Here is a 25,705-nt window from a genome sequence, read left to right on the forward strand (position 1 = left end):
TTGGTGAATGTAAATTGACCACCACTTAGCCAATGAAACAGACTCAAAAGTGGTTCAACAGTTCCAATTTAAAAAGGAATGTGACTCGCTCACATCCAGTTCTAGAACCCACTCCCATAAACATCACCTATCTGAAACATACACATTGCATCACAAGGCACTCTAAAGATGAATTTCAACCATGAACAAAACCTACATGATTGCGTACCTAAAAACAATGGTGGTCCAGACCGATTGACCCAAGATCTCCAGCAAACGCTTTTGTTTTTTACCATCATCACAAATTGCAAACTTCAATCAGAAAATAATAAAAAATGAAAGTTTTATTCCAATTTCCAACTAATAAAATAGTCATCCTTTTAATTTTCTTTATAGCTTTTACAAATTTCACTTTGCTTCATGTTGTTGTGTTGCAAACGAATCATTCTAAACAACCAACAAACAGAGGGATGAAGCAGAAAACGTGTATACAGTTCTTTAAACTCCCTTCTTGTAGCTCAAAATAGTTTCTTTGTCCATCTGAATATATAAGAGATGATCAATAAGTGTAACAACAACGAATTTGTGCAGCTAGATAAACTTTTTTTTTCCTGAGGTAGCAATTTAACCTATTTATAATTTATAAATGAGTAAGCAAGTCCGGATTAACTTTTATTTCTAATGGGCTAATCAGGTAAAAGAAAGGGTCAACTGGTACGAGGTGTTTTATAATGCATAACTTTTTAAATTAGTTTATTGAAGATATATAATTATTATGTAAATATTGCAATTATTGTAATCACATTTAACATGCTAATTATTTACTAAAAATATATAAAACTTTGCATTCCACGTCAACCCCCCCCCCCCGAACAAAAAATTACCCCATTTTGCCACCTATTCATTATAGAAGTAACAACAATCGTCTTTAAACTTACGGTTTTAGCAAGCTCTTTAGCTTTATCATCATTGAAACCAAGTTTAGCCATTATTTTATGACCAGCTGATTCCTTCTGCGCCCATATTTCCAGAAGCAAATGCGATGTTGTCACTTCTCCTGTTTCCCCTGTGAACAATACAAACGGGAAATCACACTTACTATTTGGAAGATGGGAAAAGTATTTCTCACACGCGAGTCAAAAGTATATGCAAGAATATTATTGCCCAGTACAAGATCTAAGAGCATACCTGACTTTAGTTTCTCATTGATTGCCCAATCAATGGCCTTCTGAGCTGCTTTGGTCAATGGAGGATGTTCAGGGCTGAAAATATACATGTCTGATTTTCCAAGTAAATTTACAGTTTCTTCTCTTACTTTGAAAAGCGTTACACCACTTTCTCTTAATAATTTTGCAGCCAAACTGGTTCCTACAAATGGAGTAAAAAGCATCAGATGGTTAAAGTTACACTTATTGTGTGGTTTCATGATGAAGGAATACTGATTGTATACATAACATCTTCAATGTTCTAATTGAATGCGTACATATTTGATGGTAGAGAAAACGCCATCATCCCAAGGTTTACCTCCACATGCTCCCAACGGGCCTGTGGTTGACACATTTTGACCCTACGAAAAAGAATACTTATTTTGACCTGTTACCCAAACCAATATTATTATAATAATATAGTTTATGTAATTATTGCATCATGTAGTTTCCAAAAAACTGGACAAGTATCTGCGGGTCAACCCGACAAATTAGACTGGTTCTAACCCGTAACCCAACTGACCCAACCTTCTTCAGGCTTCTTCATAGCTTTAGCAACCGACGCGTTAATTCTCACCTTAAACTCCTTGTCACAATATGTAATCTAATAACCAACTTTTTACAATATGGATAGTTACGAAGCAAACCTAATATAATCAATAATTTAAAGTAACTGTAACTTAATCAAGAATAAACCTAAGGACAAAATACCATCATCATCATCCTACAAACGTGCAAAAATAGTAAAATCTATGCACTTTAACAGTATAAGTTGTTCAAATATTGTTTAAAATTGTTGAAAGAAAGCATACCGTATGAAATTCTTCATCAGTGCGGCTAGGCATTTCCCAAGCAAGCATCATATTGAATGTAAAATGACTAAAATCTCCGACCTGTGATCGGAATTTGATTCGCCGCTATGGTCCGGTGCACAGTCGCTTTCATTCTTCTTTTGGTCCGGTGCACAACAGCCATCATTCTTTTGGTCATCGTGCTTTTGAGCGTCGTCATCGTCCCCGAGTTGAGTCACCCACTGCCCAAAGAAGCTAATATAGGCTAAAAGCCCCGAGTTGACATTCACCTCTCAAACACTACTGATGTTAAGACCCCACGCATCGTGCATCTACTAAGAAATGACCTATAATTTTGTGGTTGATCAAAATTCGAAATTAATGACCAAAACTAAACAAAATAACAATTACAGAAACCATCAAAAGTAAATTAATGATTCTTCAATTTCCTAAAAATTCATTCAACTACAATCATCACAGCAAAAATCGATTTCATGAGATGCAAATTATTAAAGCACTTAAACCCAACTCATAATTAAACCCAAAAAATGCAAATTCACACTACACTCAAGACATGATCATCAAATCCACACAACACTAGGAGAAACTCATTCTGGTGTTTTGATTCAAATAACACATCAGGAGTTGAAAATGCTTACCATTACTTCCACTATCGATGATGATTCCAATAACATAACCTTGAACATAAAACTTCAGGACCGCGAGTCTTCTGGGTTTACTCGGGTTCTTATTTCACCTATCTGAATGAGGGGGCGCCGCCACAACTCTGCTGACTCCACCACCGCTCTGTCGATACGCCACCGTTGTGGCCACTCTGCCTCTTGATTCCTCCCTGTATCTTTCTCAGACTCTCTAATTACACACATGTGTGTGCTTCTTTGAGATTAAATGTGAATATTAATGGACAAAAGTTACAATCAAATTAACCTATTATACAACACAAACTGTACAAAACACAACTTAAACATAAAGTACAACCACTTACAAGAACTCCAGCAAACCTAGTTGAACAAACAGAAAATTAAAATCAACAACCAAACATTACTAAAGCAATCAAAGAAGAAATCAAATCTGAAAGGAATACAGACCTAAAGGAACATGGAATAATGCTTATCAGGATCGAACACCAAACCTGACCAAAAATTTAGGGTTTAAGGTTTTTCGGGGGAAATTAGGGATCTGAGCTACGGTTCCGACATGTTGAATGAGTAATCATGGAATAGGATGAAGCTTTGATTTGTAAAGTTAGGATTGTGAGAGTCAGGGGTGTAGGAAGATTATTAGGAGCCGGTGTTGAATGGAAGCATGAAGAAGAAAAGAGACATTGTGGTTGTGGTAAGAGATATGCTGGATGCAAGAGAAAACAACACGTGCCCCACAAAGCATACAACAACCTCAACTAAATGTACAACAAAAATTAGCATGAAACATCAAAAAAGCAAAAGTTACAACCCACTAATGCACAAACATGTTGCAAATTAGAAGTATATATAATTCATATAACTACCACACCATCACTTTATGGTGATTTAATTCCTTGAAGCCAATCAACCATTAACTTCAATGTATGACATTTTATTTCTAAATCATACAAAGCATTAAAACAATGCTATAACAAATTGCTTATATAAAATGTCAACATAAAACATTTCAAAGCATTTGTATTTTAACCATTTTCAACAATCATGTTAAAATGAAAGAAATTCTAACGTGCACGTTAGAAATATTAACATTTCCACAAAATGTTAATTCGACTTGCTAAAACACATATATGGTTCAAATAAATAAGTCATTTCTAATACACCGTTAGAAACTAAACAATTAAAAAATTGCTTCAAACTAACGCGTTTCATGAACGTTTCTAACACACATGTTAGAAGACAAATGATTACAAAAATCATTATAAGACTTATTTGTTCATATCAATCCATGGGTGGATGAATAGTCTACTTTAAATAGAGACTTAATTAGAGACATAAAACTCTAATCAACTAACATAAAACTCTTATTTAAAGTAATAAAAAAACTCTACTTATGAGAGTTTAACGTTTACAAAAAACATATGGTTTACACCAATAATTCCGGTCTAACACACATGTTAGAGAATTTAACGTTTACAAAAAACGTATGGTTGACACCAATAATTCCGGTCTAACACACATGTTAGAGAATTTAACGTTTACAAAAAACGTATGGTTTACACTAATAAACCCGATCTAACACAAAAGTTAGAAAAATTAACGATTCCCAAAATCGTTTAAAAACCAAACGGTTGAACCAAAACCATTCGTTTTGTACCGCGGTATAGGATTTAAGATTGTATCTCAATCTCAAGAAATCCAAACACAACAAGTTGTACCACATACATATTTCCCAAAAGCAAATATTTACAAGATCATAATCTTTAAAATATATATATTTTTTTATTATTATAAATCCTTTTGTGAACCCAAAATCCTTATAAATAAGGTTTTAAGATTGTAGCAACAATCTCATGAAATTTGTTTTAAGTTTGTAGGAAATAGGTTCACCTTTTGTAAAATATAATTACAAAATATATCGTAACGAGACTCTCGTTATTCTTAGGAAATATCATGGTACAATACTGGTTGCAATAACTAAATAAAAGAATATAAATATAATTATATATACCAATCTTAATTCAAGCCGCATCTCTGTTGGGTCCTTCACGCGCACTTGATAGCATCCTAGACTCGAGTATTCATCATCTTGAGTCTTGAAAAATACTCCTTGACTGCAACAAAGAGCACACTAAAACGTTGACGAATTTGGTTGAGGCACGTGTTCAACACGCTTCCCTTAAAACAGATTGCGCGCCTCTACTAAAGATGACGCGTCTGTCTCCCAGGGTACAACAGCCGAAGCAGTCTGTACTGCCGGAGATGGCTCACGGGCCCAAGGTTACATCCAGTAATTGTAGTGTTAGAACTTGTGGAAAATTATGATACAAAGGTGATGAAATCGTATAGAGAAAACATATTTCTCTAAGTACCAATCACATGGGTCTCCAAGTATTTCTTCTTTCCAAGAACTCTCCATATATTCATGTATATTTCTTGTATCCCTTCTCTTGTATTTTTCTAGCATTTTTCTCTATCTCAAAATGAGGCACAAAGCCTACTATTTTTACAAGAGATGTGGGTTATGAAAAGTATCTCTTAAATGGTGATTTATTAGAGACATAAAACTCTAGTAAAGTTTCACTTAATTAGGTATTTAATTAGAGAAATAAAAACACTAATAAAAGCTAATCAAGTGACATAAAAACTCTACTCAAGAGTTTGTCACCATGAAGAGTCCCATAAATTATCACTAAATTAATTTCCATTCACATTATTCTAATTTTCCAACAGTTATCACTTATAAGTTGTGTTTGTCAAAAGAAATGAAGAAAATATTTGAACAAAACTGATAATAACGAATGTCTAGACTATTTAATCAAACAATCTTATGTCTTATGCAAGCTAAAATTGATAAATCAACCATTTTTTTAAATTGAAATTAAGTGCATAATAATCTAGTTAAACTTAATATATACACACATACAATTCACAAGTTTCTACATAGTAAAATAAATAAATCAAAACTTGTAAAAACGTGAGAGAATTCGTTGAGTCTTGACTATGAGACGTTTCCACGCATTATTCATGATTGCAGACGTGATTCAACTTATATTGTTTTTAGATCACTGTCAATATGTTGTTTATGTCATATTGAGTTTATTAAAACATGTTCATTTAGTTGTAAACATGTAGATATTTTTTTTATTATTTTTTTTTAACTTAGCTTGTGTTATGTTCATTTTGCAAGCCAACCTCTTGAGGGACTAAACATGGAAGACATTCATCAACCCGTTTTTATCTTCGGATCCCTTAGGATTGACTCACATATTACAATCCGTTATTTCCTTCTCACAAACACTCTTTCAAAGTTTTCATCACTAGACACAACTACTTAGTGCTTCGTCTCATGCTATTTCGTATCGATCATCAAGGAATTGTTCATTATATTTGGATCGATCTGAATTAAAACTTGAACGTCATTGTATCTGATTGTGTTGATTAGGGTTACAATAAATGATCTTATATAGAAGACATATTACAAAACCAACGTTATACTATCAAGTATCAGAATTATGGTCTAAGGGTCATCTACACAATATTGTTCTGTTTCTCTCTTCATATGGCTTTCTCTAAAACAAGTTGACTACTAGTCTTGTTCTTATTAATCTTAGGGGCTGTTTGTTTAGCTCTTAATGAGTTTAGACATTTTACTAGTTAAACACTTAATGGTTCAGACTGTTTGTTTCACGAGCAGATGTTTGAATGATTCAGACATTTGCCTCTAAATGGTTAAGTATTATACTGAGTTTGGATTGGTTAAAACATCTAATCTGAATTTGTCAGACATTTGCCTCTGAACGGTTAAGAATACTACTGGCTCTTAATGGTTCAGACCTCTTACTGGTTCAGCACTTAAATATTCAGAAGTTGCCAAACAGCCCCTTAGTCTTGACCGTATGATTTCATTTGACCTGTTCATAACAACCGACCACTACTCTACTACTCTGAATGTAATCTGTTTGATCTCGGTCCAATTATGAATATGCTAGCTAAACGTATTCTAAAAACATAATATAATACAAAATCATTAATATATATAAGGAATATTGGATTTTAATAATTCAAAGCATTCGTCGTTGGCCGCCAAAAATTCAAGTTAAAAAATAATCAACGACATCCGCAATTATTAACATATTGACATCCAATATACCCTAACTAACAAACACTAATGTCATTAGTCTCTAGTCACCATAATCATCATCATCATACTCAGTAAATCCCACCAATAGTAAAGTAAAAGTAGGGTCTGAGGAGGGTAAGATGTAGACAGCCTTACCTCTACCCCGTAGGAATTGAGAGACTGCTTCCAGTGAGACCTCCGGCTTGAGAGTAGTTTTGCATCAAGCCTTGGACATAAGACACATAGCACTTAGCAATCAGGACAAAGATCGATAGTGCATGTATCCTTTTGTCTTTCAGCTATCAACGCCACCACATGATACATGATTAACCGTCCTCGGCTTTTTAACGTTATTTCCACGAAATTAGTTACCATAAAACATAACAAAATACAAAATCATAAATACATACATATCTCTCTACTATAATAAAAGAAACCAAGTTTTTGACACATGTCATTCATTGAAAGCATCCTCAAATTTATACTTGTCTTATATTAACTAAATAAATAAATATAAATTAATAAAATCTTATTATACTTTAATAAAATATTATCCTCAAATATAAATTGTTAATTTAATATATTTTTAAAACAAATACTTCTCTTTCCTACTTATCTTATATTAAATATATAAATAATAAATTAATATTAAATTTTATCCTAATTTATTAAAAATATAACTTTTTAATTATTTGATATACAAAATAATATTTATTCAACAAGTCTAAAATGCGGGGTTTTGAAAAATATAACTTTTTTATTTTTTACTATACAAAGTTACATTTATATAACCCGTGTAATACACGAAGTTTTTAAAGATATAACTTTTTATCATTTGCTATGTAATATTAGATTTATTCAACACGTATAACACAAGAGGTTTTTAAGGATATAATGTTTTTATTATTTCGTAGATTTTTCAACCCAACTATACACGAGTTTTTTTAAAGATACGACGTTTTTAGTATTTAATATGCAAAATTACATTTATTTAATATGTGTAATACACATGGGTTTTAAAGATATAACCCTTTTTTAGATCTATTCAACACGTGTAACATACGTGGTTTTTAAGGATGTAATTTTTTTTATTATTTGGTAGATTTATTCAACCCGATTATACACGGCTTTTTTTAAGATACGACGTTTTTAGTATTTAGTATACAAAAATATATTTATTTAATCTGTGTAATACACATGGTTTTTAAAGATATAACTTTTTTTATTATTTGATATATAAAATTACATTTATTTAACCCGTACAATATACGGGGTTCATAAAATATAACTTTTTATTATTTAATATATAAAAATACATTTATTCAACCCGTGTAATACACGGGGTTCTACCCTAGTGTAATTTTGTATACTAAATACTAAAAATGTCGTATCTTTAAAAAAAACTCGTGTGTATTCAGGTTGAATAAACCTACCAAATAATTAAAAAAATTACATCCTTAAAAACGCGTATGTTACACATGTTAAATAGATCTAAAAAGAGTTATATCTCTAAAAACCATGTGTGTTGCACATATTAAGTAAATGTAATTTTGTATATTAAATACTAAAAACGTCGTATCTTTAAAAAATCTCGTGTATCCTTAAAAATCTATCAAATAATAAAAAAAATGTATCCTTAAAAACCTCGTGTATTACACTTGTTGAATAAATGTAATTTTGTATAGTAAATAATAAAAAAAGTTATATTTTTAAAAACCTTAGGCTTTACACGAGTTGAATAAATATAATTTTGTATACCAAATAATAAAAAAGTTATAGTTTTTATAAATTAGGATAACATTTAATGTTAATTTATTATTTATATATTTAATATAAGATAAGTAGGAAAGAGAGGTATTTGTTTTAAAAATTTATTAAATTAACAATTTAATTTGAGGATAATATTTTATTAAAGTATTATAAGATTTAATATTAATTTGTTATATTTATTTATTTAGTTAATATAAGATAAATATCAATTTGAGGATCTTCAATATGGGGGTTAGTTTTCTCAGTTAAGTTAAGTGGATGAGTACATTTTTTCGAACTAATAAATTAAGACCACTATCGTTTAAATAAAAATTGGGTTGTTAAATGTATGTTCACATGACTGTTAAAACTCGTGAGAAAGTCGACGATACAGTCTGTCTTCTAATCGATGGTTCAAATGCTTTCATATTTATAAACTTGACAAACATCATAAGATTTGATCATACATGACACAAAATTTTGTTTGGATATCAGAAAAGCGTCTTAAAATATCGTTTTATAATTGTTAGACTTTCATTATTAACTATTTGATTTTTTATTTACTTAACCCGTGTAATACACGGGATTATAACCTAGTATAATATATATAACGGTTTGTTCCCTTGAAATTCACACCAAAAATACCTCCACCATCAAAAATCCCCAACAAACTTCTTCTTCATCTCCCCCATATTTCAAACACAACACAAACCATTTTCACACATCATTTCATTTCATTTCCCCCAATTTCCACCAAACCCTAGCCATGTTAATCCGCCATTAACGGCACTCGGAGGAAATCTCCACCTTATTCCGCCATTAACGCCACTCGGAGGAGCTCATCACATGGCCGCCGCTTCCTCCTCGCATCGGCTAGGGTTTTCCGTTTCTCCTATACCTCAAATCAACGATTGTTGAACAACAAATTGAACACAATTTGAATACAAAATGGCTGTAGGAAAAGGTGGAGTGTATGAGAAGTTACGGCGGTTTATACGGACGATGCATTTCTTAATTGTGATGCTTGCGTCGTTGTTGATATTATGGCTACCGGTTTTGGTTGCGGTTGGGGATGTATTGGTTCCTTATGTTTTGATTTCGAGTTTTGTTTGTGTTAGATGTTATAGTTTGAAGGAGCATTTGTGTCGGTATGATTTCAGAAGCTCGTTGATCGATGTTCCCGTTGTTTCCGCTCTTCGATCGCTCGTGATTACATGTATGGTGGTTTGATTCTTCTTATATGTGTCTACATTGTGTTTGTCTGTGTTGATTTTTGTAGTTTTAGCTTTATTTTGGTTTTTGAAGTTATGAAAGTGATTGTGATAATCAGGTGTTTAATGTTTGGAAAGTTATAAATATATTAGGGATTTAGGTGTAAAATGATTCATTTTTTTAAATGCTGCAAACTGCCTCGAATTAGGAATTTAGTTTTTATTACGCCTCGCTTGCGGTATGCTCATATAATGTATATATGTGTAGGCGTTCAGGGGCAAAAGTGAAAGTGTTCTAATTTTAACGTTATTTTACTAATTTCGTGAAAATAACGTTAAAAGAGGGGATGGTTAATCATGCATCATGTGGTGGCGTTGATAGCCGAAAGACAAGGGGTACATGCACTAATCGGCGTTTGTCTCAATTGCTGAGTGTTATGTGCCTTATGTCCAAACGCTTGATACAAAACTACTATTGAGCCGGGGGGTCTCACTGGAAGCAGCCTCTCTATTCCTACGGGGTAGAGGTAAGGCTGTCTACATCTTACCCTCCTCAGACCCTACCTTAGCTTTGCTATTGGTGGGATATACTGAGTATGATGATGATGATGATGATGATGATGATGATGATGATGATGGAGTTTTTATTAGGTGTATAAAGATTTTAGGATGTTTTAGTGTTGGAGTGTCGTCGAGGATAATATGATTTCAGCAATTCGTTGACTGATGTTCCTGTGGTTTTTGCTATTAGGTCTTTCGTAATAACATATTTGCTGATCTAATTACTTTGCGTATGTTTATGATTACGGCTATAGATACGAAAAACTGTATTTTTATTTCAAATGAACAAACATTAATTGGCAATGCATTGTGCAGTAATTTATGTAGTTTCTTTTTTGCTTCTTTGAAGTTTAAACTTTAAGCTAGCATAACTCCATAAGAGCTGTTTGACATTGTGCTATTGAAGTGCGCATGTGATATAAAATGATCAGAAAAGAATTATAGGAATCAGGTTGCAGAGATAGTGTTTGAATTTTCTGTTTGGAATCTGTAACATTAAGCTGTAGAGTGATTGGCAAATTATGATTAATTAAGGAGTTTATACTATTAGCTGATACGTGTATTTATGTATTCATATGTTATAGTATTGATTATACAGGGTGTCAATGCGTATCTTAGTAAAATATATAAACGAGAATGGTATCGCAATATTATTCATTCCAAAATAATTATAAGAGCCCTATATATATTTTACTAAGATGCACATTGAAACCTCCATAATCGATACTGTGACGTATCGATTCACGTATATTATAGCACCAATAAGCCATCCATTAATTCCTCTTCGCCGCAAACTGGCTCAATTTTGGGTTTAGTTTATGCTTGATGCATAAAAAGATGTTATAATGTGTATATACTATTTATTTATGTATAATTAATGACGTAATTTGTTTTTTTTAGCTCTTCTTCGAGTAGTATATCATTTTTTTCTTTTATCATGTGATTGCAGGTGTTTATATGATGTATGATGGCCCTGTGATCTCACACGCGCAATATCTTGGAACAGTGACACTATGTTCCATATTTTCGATTATCGTTTTATCAGTTAAAGCATGTGTTTTCAGTGTAAATTCCCAGTTTGAGGCCGAAAATTCTTCTTCTCTTATAAAGCAAAGGCTTCATATGAAGAAATCATGGGGAATGAATGTACTGTTTTTATCGTCTGTGGTTTTTGCTCTTGGGCATACAGTTATTGCTTATAGAACAAGTTGTAGAGCACGGAGAAAGCTTATGTTTAATCGAATTGATCCTGATTCGGTATGTTTATGAAAATCTAGTAATAAATTTAGAGTAAAATGCCATTTTCGTTCCTGAGGTTTGGCAAGTTTTGCAACTTTCGTCCAAAGGTTTGTTTTTTCGCATTTGGATCCAAAAGATTTGAAATCTTGCAACTTTATGTATACACATTTAGCGTAATGTAATAAGTACTCAAAAGACCAAATTGCCCTTTAAGTTAACGAAAAAGACGAAGTTGCCACTGAGTTAACGGAGAAAAATGGATGGAGTTAACGAGCCGGATGAAGATGGCAAATTTTCAAACCTTTTGGATCCAGATGCGAAAAAACAAACCTTTGGACGAAAGTCGCAAAACTGACCAAACCTCAGGGACAAAAATGGCATTTTACTCATAAGTTTATAACTGTTACTTGAATTTAATTTCTTACTACTCTCCAGGTTTTCTTTAGCCAAGTTTTATTCTCGATTGGCTTTGCTAAACTCCCGCGATCGTCAACTCCTGCTGACCTGGCACATAAAAATAATAATAAAGCTAGACGAAAACCTCTGCAGACCGGTCAAAATCACGGGGAATTACCGATTAGATTACTAGCTGATGCAGATAGTTTATTCACGGTTTGGAATAATCTCACCATTCACTACAAACTTCACGTACCAAATCCACCTTCTCGTACACTATCTTCTACAACATTACTTGATAATCCATCGTTAAACTCTTTTCCAAAAACTCCGCATCATCTTAGAAGGAGTTTTAGTATTCAAATTCAAGATTCTTCTCTTTACGCTCCGTTATTAGATGTCACGAATTCCGGTGAAGAAAGGCTGGTTTTTGATGTGGATGAAGGAAGCTATGAGCATTCAATACGTAAAGTGGTACGGAAAGTTCCGGATGTAAACGGGAAATTTGGGGTTGTTTTAGTACATGGTTTTGGCGGTGGGGTGTTCTCTTGGCGACATATAATGGCGGTGTTATCTCGACAAGTTAATTGTGTCGTTGCCGCGTTTGACCGTCCTGGTTGGGGGTTGACTTCTAGACCGAGACGAGAGGATTGGGAGGCGAATAGATTGCCTAATCCTTACATGCTTGATACGCAGGTAATATTTATAGAAATAAAATACTTATGGTGAGTTGGTGAAAAACAATACTATTACAGTTATAATATAAGTTTTTTAATAAAAGAAAAATTAGGAGGCTACGCTGGTTAATAATAGAATGTAGGTGGGTTTCGGTTCTACCCATTTGACCTAGGCCTGTAAACGAACCGAACGTTCATGAACTTGTTTGGCGGGAAGTTCGTTTATTTGTTTATTTAATAAACGAACGGACATGAAAAAAACTTTTTGTTCATTTAATTAAACGAACACACATGAACACACGTTTTGTTTGTTCATTTAAATTTTAATAAATACATAAGCAGTTATATATATAAATATAAACATAAAACGGGCTTTCTAACTAGTACACAAATATAACTAATTAGTAATTGGGTTTTCTAAAAATAAAAATTGGTTTTCCAATTAAAATAATCGTTTTCAGTCACTAACTTATATAAAAAACTACTTTATGTTTGTCAGGGTTCGTTTATGTTTGGTCAGTTATGTTCATTTTTGTTCGTTTATTTTTGTTCAATTATGTTTATTTGTGTTTTATGTTTGTTAAATTATGTTCCGTTTAAGTTTGTTTGTTCATGTTCATATACTGTTCGTTTCGGTTTAAACGAACATGCCCATTTTCTTAATGAACAAACTTGAACAAAAAAATGTGTTTGTTTGTATGTTTGTGTTCGGTTAAAGTTAAATAAACAAATCTGTTCGTGTTCGTTCGGTTCGTTTACAGGCCTACATTTGACCTGAACAATTATTAAGTTATGGATATCTGATCGAATTTTGTATCTCTTCGATATTTCTCTTAGTAAATAAAGTTATTATTTCCAGGTTGACATGCTGATTTATTTCTGTAAAGAAATGGGGCTTTCTTCTGTGGTGCTTGTTGGTCATGATGACGGTGGTCTTCTTGCATTAAAAGCTGCACAAAGAGTCCGCTCATCAGCAAACTCTGTTGATGTAAGTTAGTAAAATTTGTGGTTAAAAGTTTTATCTTTTCATGCTAATAAACATTATTTTGTTTTCTTTGACGGACAATCCTACCAACCTTTCCAGATTCATCCCTGGTCATCTTATCTACTAGTTCTTCAAATAATCAGAAGCGTAAAATGCCATTTTCGTCCCTGAGGTTTGGCCAGTTTTGCAACTTTCATCCAAAGGTTTGGTTTTCCGCATCTAGATCCAAAAGGTTTGAAATCTTGCCATTTTCATCTGACTCGTTAACTCCATCCATTGTTCTCCGTTAATTCAGGGGTATTTCTGTCTTTTTTGCTAACTCAAAGGGCAATTCAGTCCTTTTCACTTTATGTAAAAAAGATCCAACACCCTTGAAAAAGACCGAATTAACTTTTAAGTTAACAAAAAAGACGGAAATACCCGTGAACTAACGTAGAAAAATGGATGGAGTTAACGAGCCGGAAGAAAATGACAAGATTTCAAATCTTTTGGATTCAGATGTGGAAAACCAAACCTTTCGACGAAAGTTGCATAACTGGCGAAACCTCAGAGACGGAAATGGCATTTTACTCCAATCAGAATTTGGCAAACACTCAAAACGCCTCTATTGATTAGAAGTTAGAACTCTAGTTATTAGTTCTGGTTAACTAATATCACCTTTAATATGTACACTTAAACACTAAATAATTTGCCTTTTTACGAGATTATGTTTATTCACACGAATCAAGCTATAAGTTACAATTTATTTAAAAAAAGACTTATTTAATATCTTTTTCAGATCAAAATTGAGGGGATAGTATTGCTTACAATGAGCTTAACAAGAGAAGTGGTTCCGGGGTTGGCTAGAATACTGATGCGCACTTCGTTAGGGAAGAAAAACTTGGTTCATTCTTTACTCAGAACGGAAATTTGTCAAGTTGTTAACCGAAGGGCATGGTATGATGCTACAAAACTAACAACCGAGGTTTTAAGCCTCTACAAGGTATTTTACACAGTATTTTATTGTGCTAATAAGTTGAAGTATGTTAAATTTTACTGGAATAATGGATTTTAATAATCCCAACTATTAGCCGTTGGCCAGCAACGGTCCCAACTTAAAAAATAACCAGTAGTGGTCCCACATCTTCACATATTGTAAACCATTGGACCTTTACTAAATGTTGGTGCATATTTCGTATGTCTGCCACTGTGCGAATAGCTAGATAGAGCGTGTGTTGAATATTGTATAGAATAGGAGAAAGTTGGGCAGGTTTTGAAATTGTAAAGGTGCATCCGGATCGGATGGCAATCCGATCGGATGACCATCCGATCGGATGACACCATGTTGTGAGATGTCTATAAATAGGGACCTTGGGGTTCCATTTGGACAAGCTTTTGGTTCCCAGAGGGGACATGCTGTCCAACTGGTCTCGCGGTGCTGTAAACGTTGAATAATCAATAGAGACCAGATTATAAGTGACTGCTCGGTGTCGTATCCATCTTCTACTCGTTTCTTTTCGTTTTTGTCGTTAATAAACGCACCGAACACGTCGTTTCGGAACCGAAGCTCCGTCGAACTCGCCGGATCCTGGAATCAGCACTAAACCGAAAAGGATAATGGGACAAAAAGAAATTAAGGTTTTGTTAGTAAAGGTCCATTGGTTTACAATATGTGAAAAGCTAGGACCACCACTGGTAATTTTTGAAGTTGAGACCGTTGCCGGCCAACGGCTAATAGTTGGGATTATTAAAATCCATTATTCCTACTTTACTTATGATTAAGTTGAATGGGTTTTGCTTTATCTATAATGGGTCAAGTGCATAAAACAAATAAAATATGCTTATAAGGAACAACTTTAATGAGGAGTATCAACTAAAAAAATATGCATAAGACCTTCTAAACCGTTTTATTGAAAAAGTTAGATTATTTTTGAAATATTATACTTTTGGTAAATGGTAATCATATATAGTTATTTGACACACTGGTTGCTAAAAAAAGTTAAATTTTTTGACGAGTAAAATATCATTTTCGTCCCTGAGGTTTGGCCAGTTTTGCGACTTTCGTTCAAAGGTTTGTTTTTTCTGCATCTGCATCAAAAAGTTTAAAATCTTGCCATCTTCATCCGGCTTGTTAACTCCATCCGTTTTTCTTCGTTAAATCAGGGGTATTTTTGTCTTAGCGTTTTGCATGAATCCAACGTGTCAACTCATTTTAACTGCTTTTAATTCATAAAACCTCCTAAATCATTACGCTAAAAAATTTAATCATCACTGAAATAAAAAATAAACATTTTTTTTTTGTAATCATATTTGAGAAAAACTAATTATTTTTTAAAAATTGAAAAAACATTGAGCAAAAAGTTTTACGGGTAAAACATGTCGAAATTCGAATTCACCCAAAGTGTATTTTTAATCCATGAAACCTCCTAAACCCATGTTGACCTATTGACCACCCCCCCCCCCCCCCCCCCTGCTGCCATGGTGATCTGATTGATCGGTTATGAAATAATATTTCAATTGCTTTTGCGTGATGTAGGCCGCACTATGTGTAGAAGGCTGGGTTGAATCGTTGTATGAAATCGGGAAGTTATCATCTGATACGGTACTCACAGAACAAAACGCATCCTTATTGGTGAAAGCGGTTGAAGACACCCCGGTCATGGTCATTGCAGGAGCTGAAGATGCCCTTGTTCCTCTTAAATCTGTTCAAACTATGGCATCTAAATTTGTAAATTCTGTAAGTATATTTGATCCATTTCCTGTTTTATTTATGTATTTTTATAAGTCAATATTTAAATTCCTGCCTGCCTCAAGTAAATGGAACTACAACATACGAGTCCACGGGTCGGGTCAGGTTGGTTCGGTCTTTGACTAAAACCAACACCATTTGATATTTTGAATGTTGAAACCATTTGATTTCGGCTTCTAAACGATACTGATTCGGCTTTCGTTTACTTGTTTTTTTTTTTTTTTTGGGTTTGGGCTATTTTAACCCAAGAAGCAACAAACTAAGTCAGCGTGTTGCAAACATAATCGTTATAGATGCTATTATATCCATGAAATTTAGTAGGAAAAGAAATAGTTAATTACTGTTTTCGTCCCCGTGGTTCGTCAAAACTCACTTTTTCAGTCCATTAGTTTAAAAATTGCGATTTCAGTCCCTGTGGTTTCACTTTCGTAACCATTTCAGTCCACCTCGTAACCATTTCAGTCCCTGTACTTAACAGAATAATGGATTGAAATGGTTACGAAAGTGAAACCACAGGGACTGAAATGGTTATGAAAGTGAAACCACAGGGGCTGAAATCGCAATTTTTAAACTAACGGACTGAAATAGTGATTTTTGACAAACCACAGGGACCAAAACAGTAATTAACTCGAAAAGAAACAATTTATATTTCCATAAATAAAAACCTTAAACATCCATCATCATTATAGCCAAATACAATCTAAAGTGAAGGAACGACGGACAAAATGTATTGTCCGGTGCTGTTTATATATTTCAGGTTTTAAGCAAAAGACCGAATCCAAATCGAAATCTCCGGTTTTTAAATAATTCCAATCCCAAACCTACGGTTTTTTCAGTCAGTTTTCTACCCAACCCTATTATAGTCGCAACTTCATACTTCTCATCATAGTTTAAAAAAACGGGTGAGGTGTGCGCCTCATGGGGTTATGTTTGTACGTATACCCGAGGGACGAGGCGGTAAGAAAACGTGCGCCTCATGGGGTTATGCGTGTTTTTGATGTTTTAGACTTTCTGTGTAAGTTATCTTATTTTTGATGTGTTTTTAATGTTTTAGACTTTCTGTGTCAATTATTTTATTTTTTTATAAAATATATAATTTTTATATTTAATTTTTTAATTCTGCCTTTGGGCAGGGGCGGATGTATATAGGAACAAGGGGTAGCCTCCGCTACCGCTTGGTCGGAAAATTTTTGACATTTTTAGTGTAAATTTTGGAAAAATTTCACGTTTTTTCGATTTCGTTACCGCCTATTTATAAAACGTTACCGCTTGGTCGGAATCCTAGATCCGCCACTGGCCTTGGGCTTACGTCTCGGTTTGCCGCCTCGAGGCTTCCACCTCGTGAGGCCAAGGGAAAACGCCTCGAGGCTCGATTTCGTTCTTTTAAACCTTGCTTCTCATATCATATCGACCCACTAACTTAAACGGGTCAAACTAGTTGAAAGTCGACCCAAGTCTATATTGTTCAAAGAGTGAGAATTTTTATTAAAGGTAACAATAATTATTTAAAAAAACTTGGGAAAAAAACTTTTTTTAAATACTGTTTCTGACCCAAATTTGTATTTATGCAGACACTAGTTACAATATCAAGTTGTGGTCATCTTCCTCATGAAGAGTGCCCTAAGGTGTTGCTTGCAACAATCTTACCCTTCATCACTAAACTGTCAAGTAAGGCAGATATATAGTTTTTTTTATTTTTTTTTTATTTTTTTTTGTATAAAAGTTTTGTAGGGGTGTTGATATTTTAGGGTTTGTATTGTGGGGTTTAATTGAAAAGGTTCTCTCTCTTGTTGATTATTGTAACCTAGTTTGAAGAGGACACATCATATGTGAATAATTTTCAGATTATTTGGTTGATTATTTATTAATCATATGGTTTAAGCCAATTTATTTTTCGCAATTAGATTTGATATGTCAATCTTTGGTTGCGTATCTACTTTTACTTGCCTAAATATACATACGTGGATCTATGCATCATGTGTACTAATAAATGATTTGTTATTTATTTATTTTTTTAAAGGCGAGTTTCATACTGTCTTGTGAAACTTGAACCTAAGAGTTCACACTTTTAAAAGGTTATGCCTTGTTACTGGACCACCAACCCGATTGGTAAATGATGGATTTTGTTTTGAAATTGTTGATGACTTAGGCTATAGGGTGTGGGGGTGATGGTTAGGACATGATTTGCCACGTAGGAACATGAATGGAAGGTTATACCACTCCCTTAATTGATCCACCATGGTTTGCATGGATTAAACCATGGCAACCATGATCCTCCTTTCCATTTTTCAACAAATCATTTCGTTTTTTTCTTTATACAAAGATAAATAAGAGGCTAGTGGTTTAGGTCATTACCACACCCTTAGGGTAGTGGTTTTAGATGATGGATTAGAGGTGGGTTACATGACACTAATATGGAGGGTCATAGTGGTCATAAGGGTCATGACCACACCCTATAGCAGTATAAACCAATAAACCATTACCTTTTATAAGACTTGTTTTAAATACTAAATTCGTGATGATTATATTTTTCAAAATCTATTTATTCAGTCAAACTTCATTAAAGCATTTAATAATAATACAAACTAGCGGGATTTGACCGCGCGATGCAGTAGGAAGTCGTCCGTATTGGTTCGATTCGTTATGCAGGGGATTCGGGGTGGTAACGATTCGGTAATGTTATAGGACTTGCACTCAGTTTAAAGTCATGATATGTTCGTACGCCTTTTAAATTAAAAATGAATACCGGTAGTTCATCACAGTACTATCTTAAATAAAACTCTTTTTTCAAGAAAGTTTGTACAAGAACGGTGAAAAATATATATTAAACACAGTCGTGTATTTCGCTTTATAAAAAAGATATTGAACGCGAGTTATCGAAGAAAAATCAAATTAAATAAAAACTACTTAGGTCAAAGACATATATATATTTTAAAGTACATACCGATACCGGTATTGACCTTGTTGGTATTTGTTTTGTTCATCACGGTACTGTTATGACACTGACACTTGACCAACCCTTCGAAAAAATGACTTTATTTCGAACACAATTTGTTCTCAATAAACACAACTACGTATTTAGTTTTTTTAGCCAATAAAAGCAATTCATCGAATAAAAGACAGATTAGTAAAAAGTTAAATGGGTTAAAAACATATATCATACATAATAGAGTGGTAAAAGAAATTAAAAAACAAAATATTACTATTCACAGAAATACCGCGAACGGTGCCACAATCTGTTTGACGTACAACAATGTGTTGCAGCTTTAAATTCATATGTATAATAATAATAATGTAATTTAAACTCTAGCAGAATATAAATCTAACTTAATTTTCTACCAGAATTTTATATATTATATTTTCTCAAAGAGTAAACTGCCATTTTGGTCCCTGTGGTTTGGGCACTTTTGTCATTTTAGTTCAAATCTCAAACTTTTTAAATCTGGGTCCCTGTGGTTTCACTTTTATTGCCATTTTAGTCCAAAATAAAAAAACCCCTATTTTGACTGTTGAAAGATGATTGTTTTGTCCTTTTCTTCAGGGGCATTTTGGTCATTATACTTTTATTAAAACTAATTATTAATTAAAAATAAATATATATAACTAAGCAAATTATATATAAACAACTAAACCCGCCCCTCTCATACACATCCCCCCCTCTCTCTCTGCAACTACTATCACGCAACAACAACTTCATATCTGAATGTTCAATCGCAAAGATCCCAGACCTGCAATCCTTCAATTTTCGATAACATACAGATCTGCAACTGGGGGTTTTATCAGCAATCAGGGTTTTATCGGTCTTTGGTTGAGAAAACAGGGATTGAAAGGGTTTCGATGTGAAAATAAGGGTTCGTTAGATGACGATAACTACCTGTGCGTTTTTAGGTAGATTGATGCGGTTTCTGATACTAGATCTGAGAATATAGGCGGCGTACTAGGGCTTCAATGCCGGCTGAGGGTAGAGGTTGTGGTATTGAGGGTGTACGGTGGTGGTGGGTGTACGGTGGTGGAGGGTGTACGGTGGTGGAGAGGAGACGGTGGTGGGTGTACCGTGATGGAGGGGAGACAGTGGTGGTGGGTGATTCCGGTACAAGCGAAACCCTTCATTTCTCTCTCTAACTATTCACCGGCGAAACGAAACCCTTTGTTTCTCTCTCTAACTGCTCACCGGTGACATCGCTGGAGACGATGAACCGGTGCTGCTCCACTGTCAGGTGTACACCGGACTCTCCGTCCGGTTCCGATCCATTTGGGTCTTTTGTTTAGAGGCGTGATTAACGGAGATGATACTGTGTTAGATGATGGATGTTAAGGCTGGTGAGTTTTGAGAGAGAGAGGAGAGAGAGACTGAGTTTCAGATTTGGGGGTTGAAGATGATGTAAATGGGGAAACGAGAATTAATAAGGGTATTTAATTTAGTTTTATACTTAACAAAATTTTAAATGAAAAGCACTTGGACAAAAATACCCCTGCACAAAAAGACAAAATAAGCATGTTGGAACAGTAAAAAATGAGAGATTTTAAATTTTGGACCAAAATGACAATAAAAGTGAAACCACAAGGACCCAGATTTAAAAGGTTTGATATTTGGATTAAAATGACAAAAATGTCCAAACTACAGGGACCAAAATGACAGTTTACTCTTTCTCAAAACATAAGTTTCCCAAAACATAAGTTTTTAATGAATGATACACAATCATCTATGGCTAACATAGCCTCAAACTTGAATGTAAAACCCTATTTCATATCGGGTACCGCCCCAATACTACACTAGTTGTACATCTATAAAACTTTTATAATTAATCTCACACCATTACACCAATATGCTTGTCCCATTGAGGGTTGTTAAACGGGCCGTGTTCACAGATTGACGAGTCAAACCCGGTATGAATCCGAAAGTTTTACATGAACCCAAAAATTGTCACACACATGAACATGAGACGTGTATTCGCAGGTTGACACGAACCCTACGAGTTTAACCAAAAAACAAATTATTTAATTTTCTTTTTCACATTAGTACTTTTAAGTTCTATATATTTATATATTATGTTTATTTACTATACCAATTTATTTATACTTTTAAATTCATGCATAAAAATACATAAATAGTTTTAGTTATTACATTAAACATATTGAGAAAAATATATAAATGAGTTAAAAAGATCAACCTACAACCCTTCGATTGACACGAACACAACCCGTCTAGCTATATGTGTCCGTGTCGGCCTAAATCTTATCCGAACCCGTTTATACTAGACCCGAACCCGCAAACATCATGCGAGGTTCGTATCGTTACATTGTGTCGCTAGTAGGGCCCATATATTGGCACGGAAAACCAGGTATGGATTGATTGTGGCCATTGTTCATGGACTCCTAATGTAAACAAGTTACAAGAGCCCTAATTATGAACCTCAAGACTTTACCTACGTCCTTGGTGATCTAGTGGCAAACAACATAAGCAATATGCAGATTTAGAGAGAGAAACATCATAAAACATTTCAGATTTCATCTTTATTGTGTTTTGTAACAACATACAACTACTTTTTGAGTGTTTGGATTACTTTTGTTGCACTTGCACTTTTGGCTCAACTCAAAAAGTATAATTAGTTTTAATAACCAAACTCAAACACCCACTATATAGTTATAATATGCATATTAAGATTTAGGGGCTGTTTGGCAACATCTGAATGGTTAAGTGCTGAACCAGTAAGAGGTCTAAACCATTAAGAGCTTGTATAATGCTTAATCGTTTAGAGGCAAATGTCTGACCAATTCAGATTAGAGGTCTTAACCATTCAGACTCTATATAAATCTTAACCATTTAGAGGCAAATGTCTGAACCATTCAGATATCTGCTCTTGAAACAAACAGTCTGAACCATTAAGTGCTGAACCAGTAAGAGATCTAAACCATTAAGAGTCTCATTAAGAGGTAAACAAACAACCCCTTAGTAAATGCCCAAGTTTCCAAATTCTTACTTCTTTTTGTTATTTTTATTTTTATTTTTATTGAAAGATTGTAACAAATTACAATTGTAGCACCTAGGCAATTCTCACATTAGCCGTGGACATGCGAGATGATGGAAAGGATGCCCAAATTCAGATATCGTTAACGCGGTTTGGGCATATAACTTGATAAACATTTGTGTTCATGGGCTTAAAAAGATCCAATTTTTTGGATTCTTGATTGTTATTGTTGTTAAAAGATTGTGACAAATAGCAATGATGGTAACTCAGAAAGTTAAAATATACATTTTTAAGATAATGGGTACCCATAATCACCATGAAATTCATATCTAAATGATTGAAGAGGAGAAAAGAGAGCAAATAGGATGTTGGTTGTCATATTTCAGCAATATTCTTCCTTGATGGGTTTATATGAATTCTGCTTTAGTTGTTTTTATTTATGTCCGTTGTACTATCAAAGCATAAATTCTCTTTCAAAATCTTGTGTAAACTCATTTGAACCCTTGATTTTGATTTTGTGCTTTGTGTGTGTTTCTGCATTTGATTCTCTCTCTCTCTCTCTCTATATATATATATATAGGGGAGGGTTATCTTGAGAACGCTAAATATTGCGAGAACCGTGAGAACGAATGAAAAAACCAATCAAAACCAATTTTTTTTATACAAACCTAATTGTAATTAAGATACAACATCAAAACAAGAATTTATAACATCAAATAATTCATTTCTCATTTCAAAATCATTGTTTTTAGATTTTTTACACATGTGTAAATATAGCAGATTTACGTATGTGTAAATGGCAAACTTACACATGTGTAAATTTTCTTTATTTATGAATTCACGTAAATTTAAACGTGTAAATTAAATTTATAACATTGTATTCGAATAATAATGATACGTGTAGAAAAAAATTTTGAATTTGAATTGTTTTTTACCAAGTTCTCATGTTTTTTTCATTTGTTCTCACGGTTCTCACAATATTTAGCGTTCTCATTTAAACCCCCCCTATATATATATATATATATATATATATATATATATATATATAGGTAGAGGATCCTGTAAAAAGTGGGACTTTTGTGAGAAGTGTGAGAAATAATTTGGGAATGACAAGTGTCCTTTATCCTAATTAATTCAAAAGGGTATATTAGTAATTTGACATTTTTATCATTTAATTGATTTCCAAGAATAACTGCCAAAAAAAAAAAAAAGAAAAAAAAACTGCCGATGAGTTTTTTAAGGTTTGAATCGAATTTTGAGTTAGGAGAAACTTTAGGAAACATTATACATCTGATTGTTTTATATTCTTCATCATCTTTTAATCGCAACATCTTTTAATCATACATTGTTCATGGCGTGGTGTTTTAAAAAACTGGAGACATTGACTATGATTCAAGTCATGGTGTTTTATCTGGAGACATTGTTCATGGCGTGGTGTTTTATCTATGACTTGAATCATACATTGTTCATGGCGTGGTGTTTTAAAAAACTGGAGACATTGACTATGATTCAAGTCATGGTGTTTTATCTGGAGATATTGTTCATCGCGTGGTGTTTTATCTATGACTTGAATCATAGATGTTTAAAACACCACGCCATGAACAATGTCTCCAGATAAAACACCATGACTTGAATCATAGTCATGGTGTTTTAAAATCTGTGAATGTTTTGTATTGATAAAACACCACGCCATGAACAATGTCTCCAGATAAAACACCATGACTTGAATCATAGATGTTTAAAACACCACGCCATGAACAATGTCTCCAGATAAAACACCATGACTTGAATCATAGATGTTTAAAACACCACGCCATGAACAATGTCTCCAGGTAAAACACCATGACTTGAATCATAGTCAATTTTATCCAGTTGTTTTAAAACACCACGCCATGAATTTGATTACAGTTCTCTTTATGATAATGTATGACGAATATGTAACCAAAGACCTCCTACAATTAAGGTGAATCATTAATTCCTATATTTAAGGAAAAAGGAGTGAATGTAGGAGTTTTTGGTCGTGTATGATATGGTTACCATATTTCAAACATTGAAAAAGACACTATTGCCCTTCAATTTTATATAAGGTCCCTCTAATTAAAACACAATTTACATTTTTATACCCTATTGATCTCAACCATTAGATCAAATATCCAATGGTTTAAAACACTTCTTACCCTTCTTACATTTTAGACACTTTTTACCATATCTCTACCCTATATATATATATATATATATATATATATATATATATATATTTTGAAAAGGTTTAAAATACAAAAGTCCTTAATGTGCGAAACGTACGCGGGTAAATCATAACGTGCGTAATTATGAATATAACATGCGTGATTAGGTTTACTCCATGCGTGATTTTGTTGTTTTTTCAGGTGACCACATGCGTGATTATGGTTTTTGTACATGCGCGATTTTGGTTTTTGTTCATGTGTGATTAGGGTTTGAGTTTTATAACATGCGTAATTTTGCTCGCGTACGCTTCACGTGCTAAGGACTATTATACCTTAACCTTCCTATTTATATATATATATATATATATATATATATATAGAGAGAGAGAGAGAGAGTATCGTAGAAAATGACTTAACGTACGAAGCGTACGCTATGTCAAGCTCGTATGTTATAACTCCAGAAAGGAAATCTCGCATGTTGAAAAAAACCAAAGATCGCATGTTAAATTTTTTTTTTCGCATGTTAAAAAAAAATAATTTCGCATGTTAAAAAAGATCGCATGTTGCTGAAAAAAACCAAAATCTCATGTTAAAAAAACCGCATGTTGATACTGCATCTCGTACGCAATGTACGTTAAGAAAAATTGTACAATAATCGACATATATATATATATATATATATATATATAGAGAGAGAGAGAGAGAGAGAGAATGGTTAAAATGAGAACTCTTCTGAATTGTGAGAACCGTGAGAACTCCATAAAATGTTTGTTTTCTTAAATTTTTTGCCAAAATATTTTAAAATTATGTAACATAATCAGAAAAAATATCATATGCGAAATTTACATCAGTGTGGAAAGATTTACATAAGTGCAACTCAGGCAAAATATTTTTTTTTCAATCTTTTTTTTTTGAATTATATTTACACTAATGTAAACAATCAGAAAACTAGTGTAAATGAACGCTCGGCATTTATTATTTTATTTTTTTTACAGATTTTTTAGTTAGATATTATCTATGTTTGTGGAAAAATTGTTAAAAGAATCGCATGGGAAATAGGATTTCCACCAGAGTTCTCAAGTCTGGCAACTCAAAGGAGTTCTCATAGAGAGAGATAGATAGACACGCGCGCGTGCACACACATTTCTTTGATAATTAAAAAGAAATATTTTCTTTTAATGGATGCTCTTATTTCTTATTGATATTTTGGCACAATGTGTAGCTGGTTTGACAAATGAAATTTG

General features: G+C 33.4%; 2 protein-coding genes and 1 long non-coding RNA gene across 3 annotated transcripts; 1 reads left to right on the forward strand and 2 right to left on the reverse strand.

Annotated features, from left to right (window-relative positions):
• Positions 1 to 305: 305 nt before the first annotated feature.
• LOC110901800 (ATP-dependent Clp protease ATP-binding subunit CLPT1, chloroplastic-like) lies at positions 306 to 1,904 on the reverse strand. The gene is made up of 6 exons (XM_022148581.2): positions 1,896 to 1,904; positions 1,708 to 1,788; positions 1,504 to 1,572; positions 1,168 to 1,417; positions 918 to 1,045; positions 306 to 519 (listed from the first exon to the last, which is right to left on the reverse strand). Exons 1-6 carry the CDS (start codon positions 1,902 to 1,904, stop codon positions 478 to 480), a joined length of 579 nt encoding a protein of 192 aa, XP_022004273.2. The 3' UTR covers positions 306 to 477.
• Positions 1,905 to 2,005: 101 nt separating this feature from the next.
• Positions 2,006 to 3,263, reverse strand: LOC110901808. Its single transcript, XR_002571009.2, has 3 exons — positions 3,085 to 3,263; positions 2,635 to 2,997; positions 2,006 to 2,322 (listed from the first exon to the last, which is right to left on the reverse strand). It is a non-coding gene; the product is annotated as an uncharacterized LOC110901808 (long non-coding RNA).
• Positions 3,264 to 9,141: 5,878 nt separating this feature from the next.
• LOC110909462 lies at positions 9,142 to 18,192 on the forward strand. The gene is made up of 7 exons (XM_022154408.2): positions 9,142 to 9,725; positions 11,231 to 11,538; positions 11,956 to 12,612; positions 13,453 to 13,581; positions 14,357 to 14,560; positions 16,094 to 16,294; positions 17,878 to 18,192. The coding sequence occupies exons 1-7, from the start codon at positions 9,458 to 9,460 to the stop codon at positions 17,989 to 17,991; spliced, it is 1,881 nt and encodes a 626-aa protein (XP_022010100.1). The 5' UTR covers positions 9,142 to 9,457; the 3' UTR covers positions 17,992 to 18,192.
• The last annotated feature ends 7,513 nt before the right edge of the window (positions 18,193 to 25,705 follow it).

This window comes from Helianthus annuus, chromosome 2, assembly GCF_002127325.2.
Source record: "Helianthus annuus cultivar XRQ/B chromosome 2, HanXRQr2.0-SUNRISE, whole genome shotgun sequence".
NCBI lineage: Eukaryota > Viridiplantae > Streptophyta > Magnoliopsida > Asterales > Asteraceae > Helianthus > Helianthus annuus.

Excerpts from the sequence above, each read along its gene's own strand:
- LOC110901800 (XM_022148581.2), bottom strand. Across the intron at positions 1,573-1,707 it reads AGAAGCCTGAAGAAGGTTGG|GTCAAAATAAGTATTCTTTT; the intron begins GTCAGTTGGGTT and ends TTTGGGTAACAG. Across the intron at positions 520-917 it reads CTAAAGAGCTTGCTAAAACC|ATGGACAAAGAAACTATTTT; the intron begins GTAAGTTTAAAG and ends TTATATATTCAG.
- LOC110909462 (XM_022154408.2), top strand. The coding sequence starts at position 9,458 with ATGGCTGTAGGAAAAGGTGGAGTGTATGAGAAGTTACGGCGGTTTATA. Across the intron at positions 12,613-13,452 it reads CTTACATGCTTGATACGCAG|GTTGACATGCTGATTTATTT; the intron begins GTAATATTTATA and ends TATTATTTCCAG. Across the intron at positions 13,582-14,356 it reads CATCAGCAAACTCTGTTGAT|ATCAAAATTGAGGGGATAGT; the intron begins GTAAGTTAGTAA and ends TATCTTTTTCAG.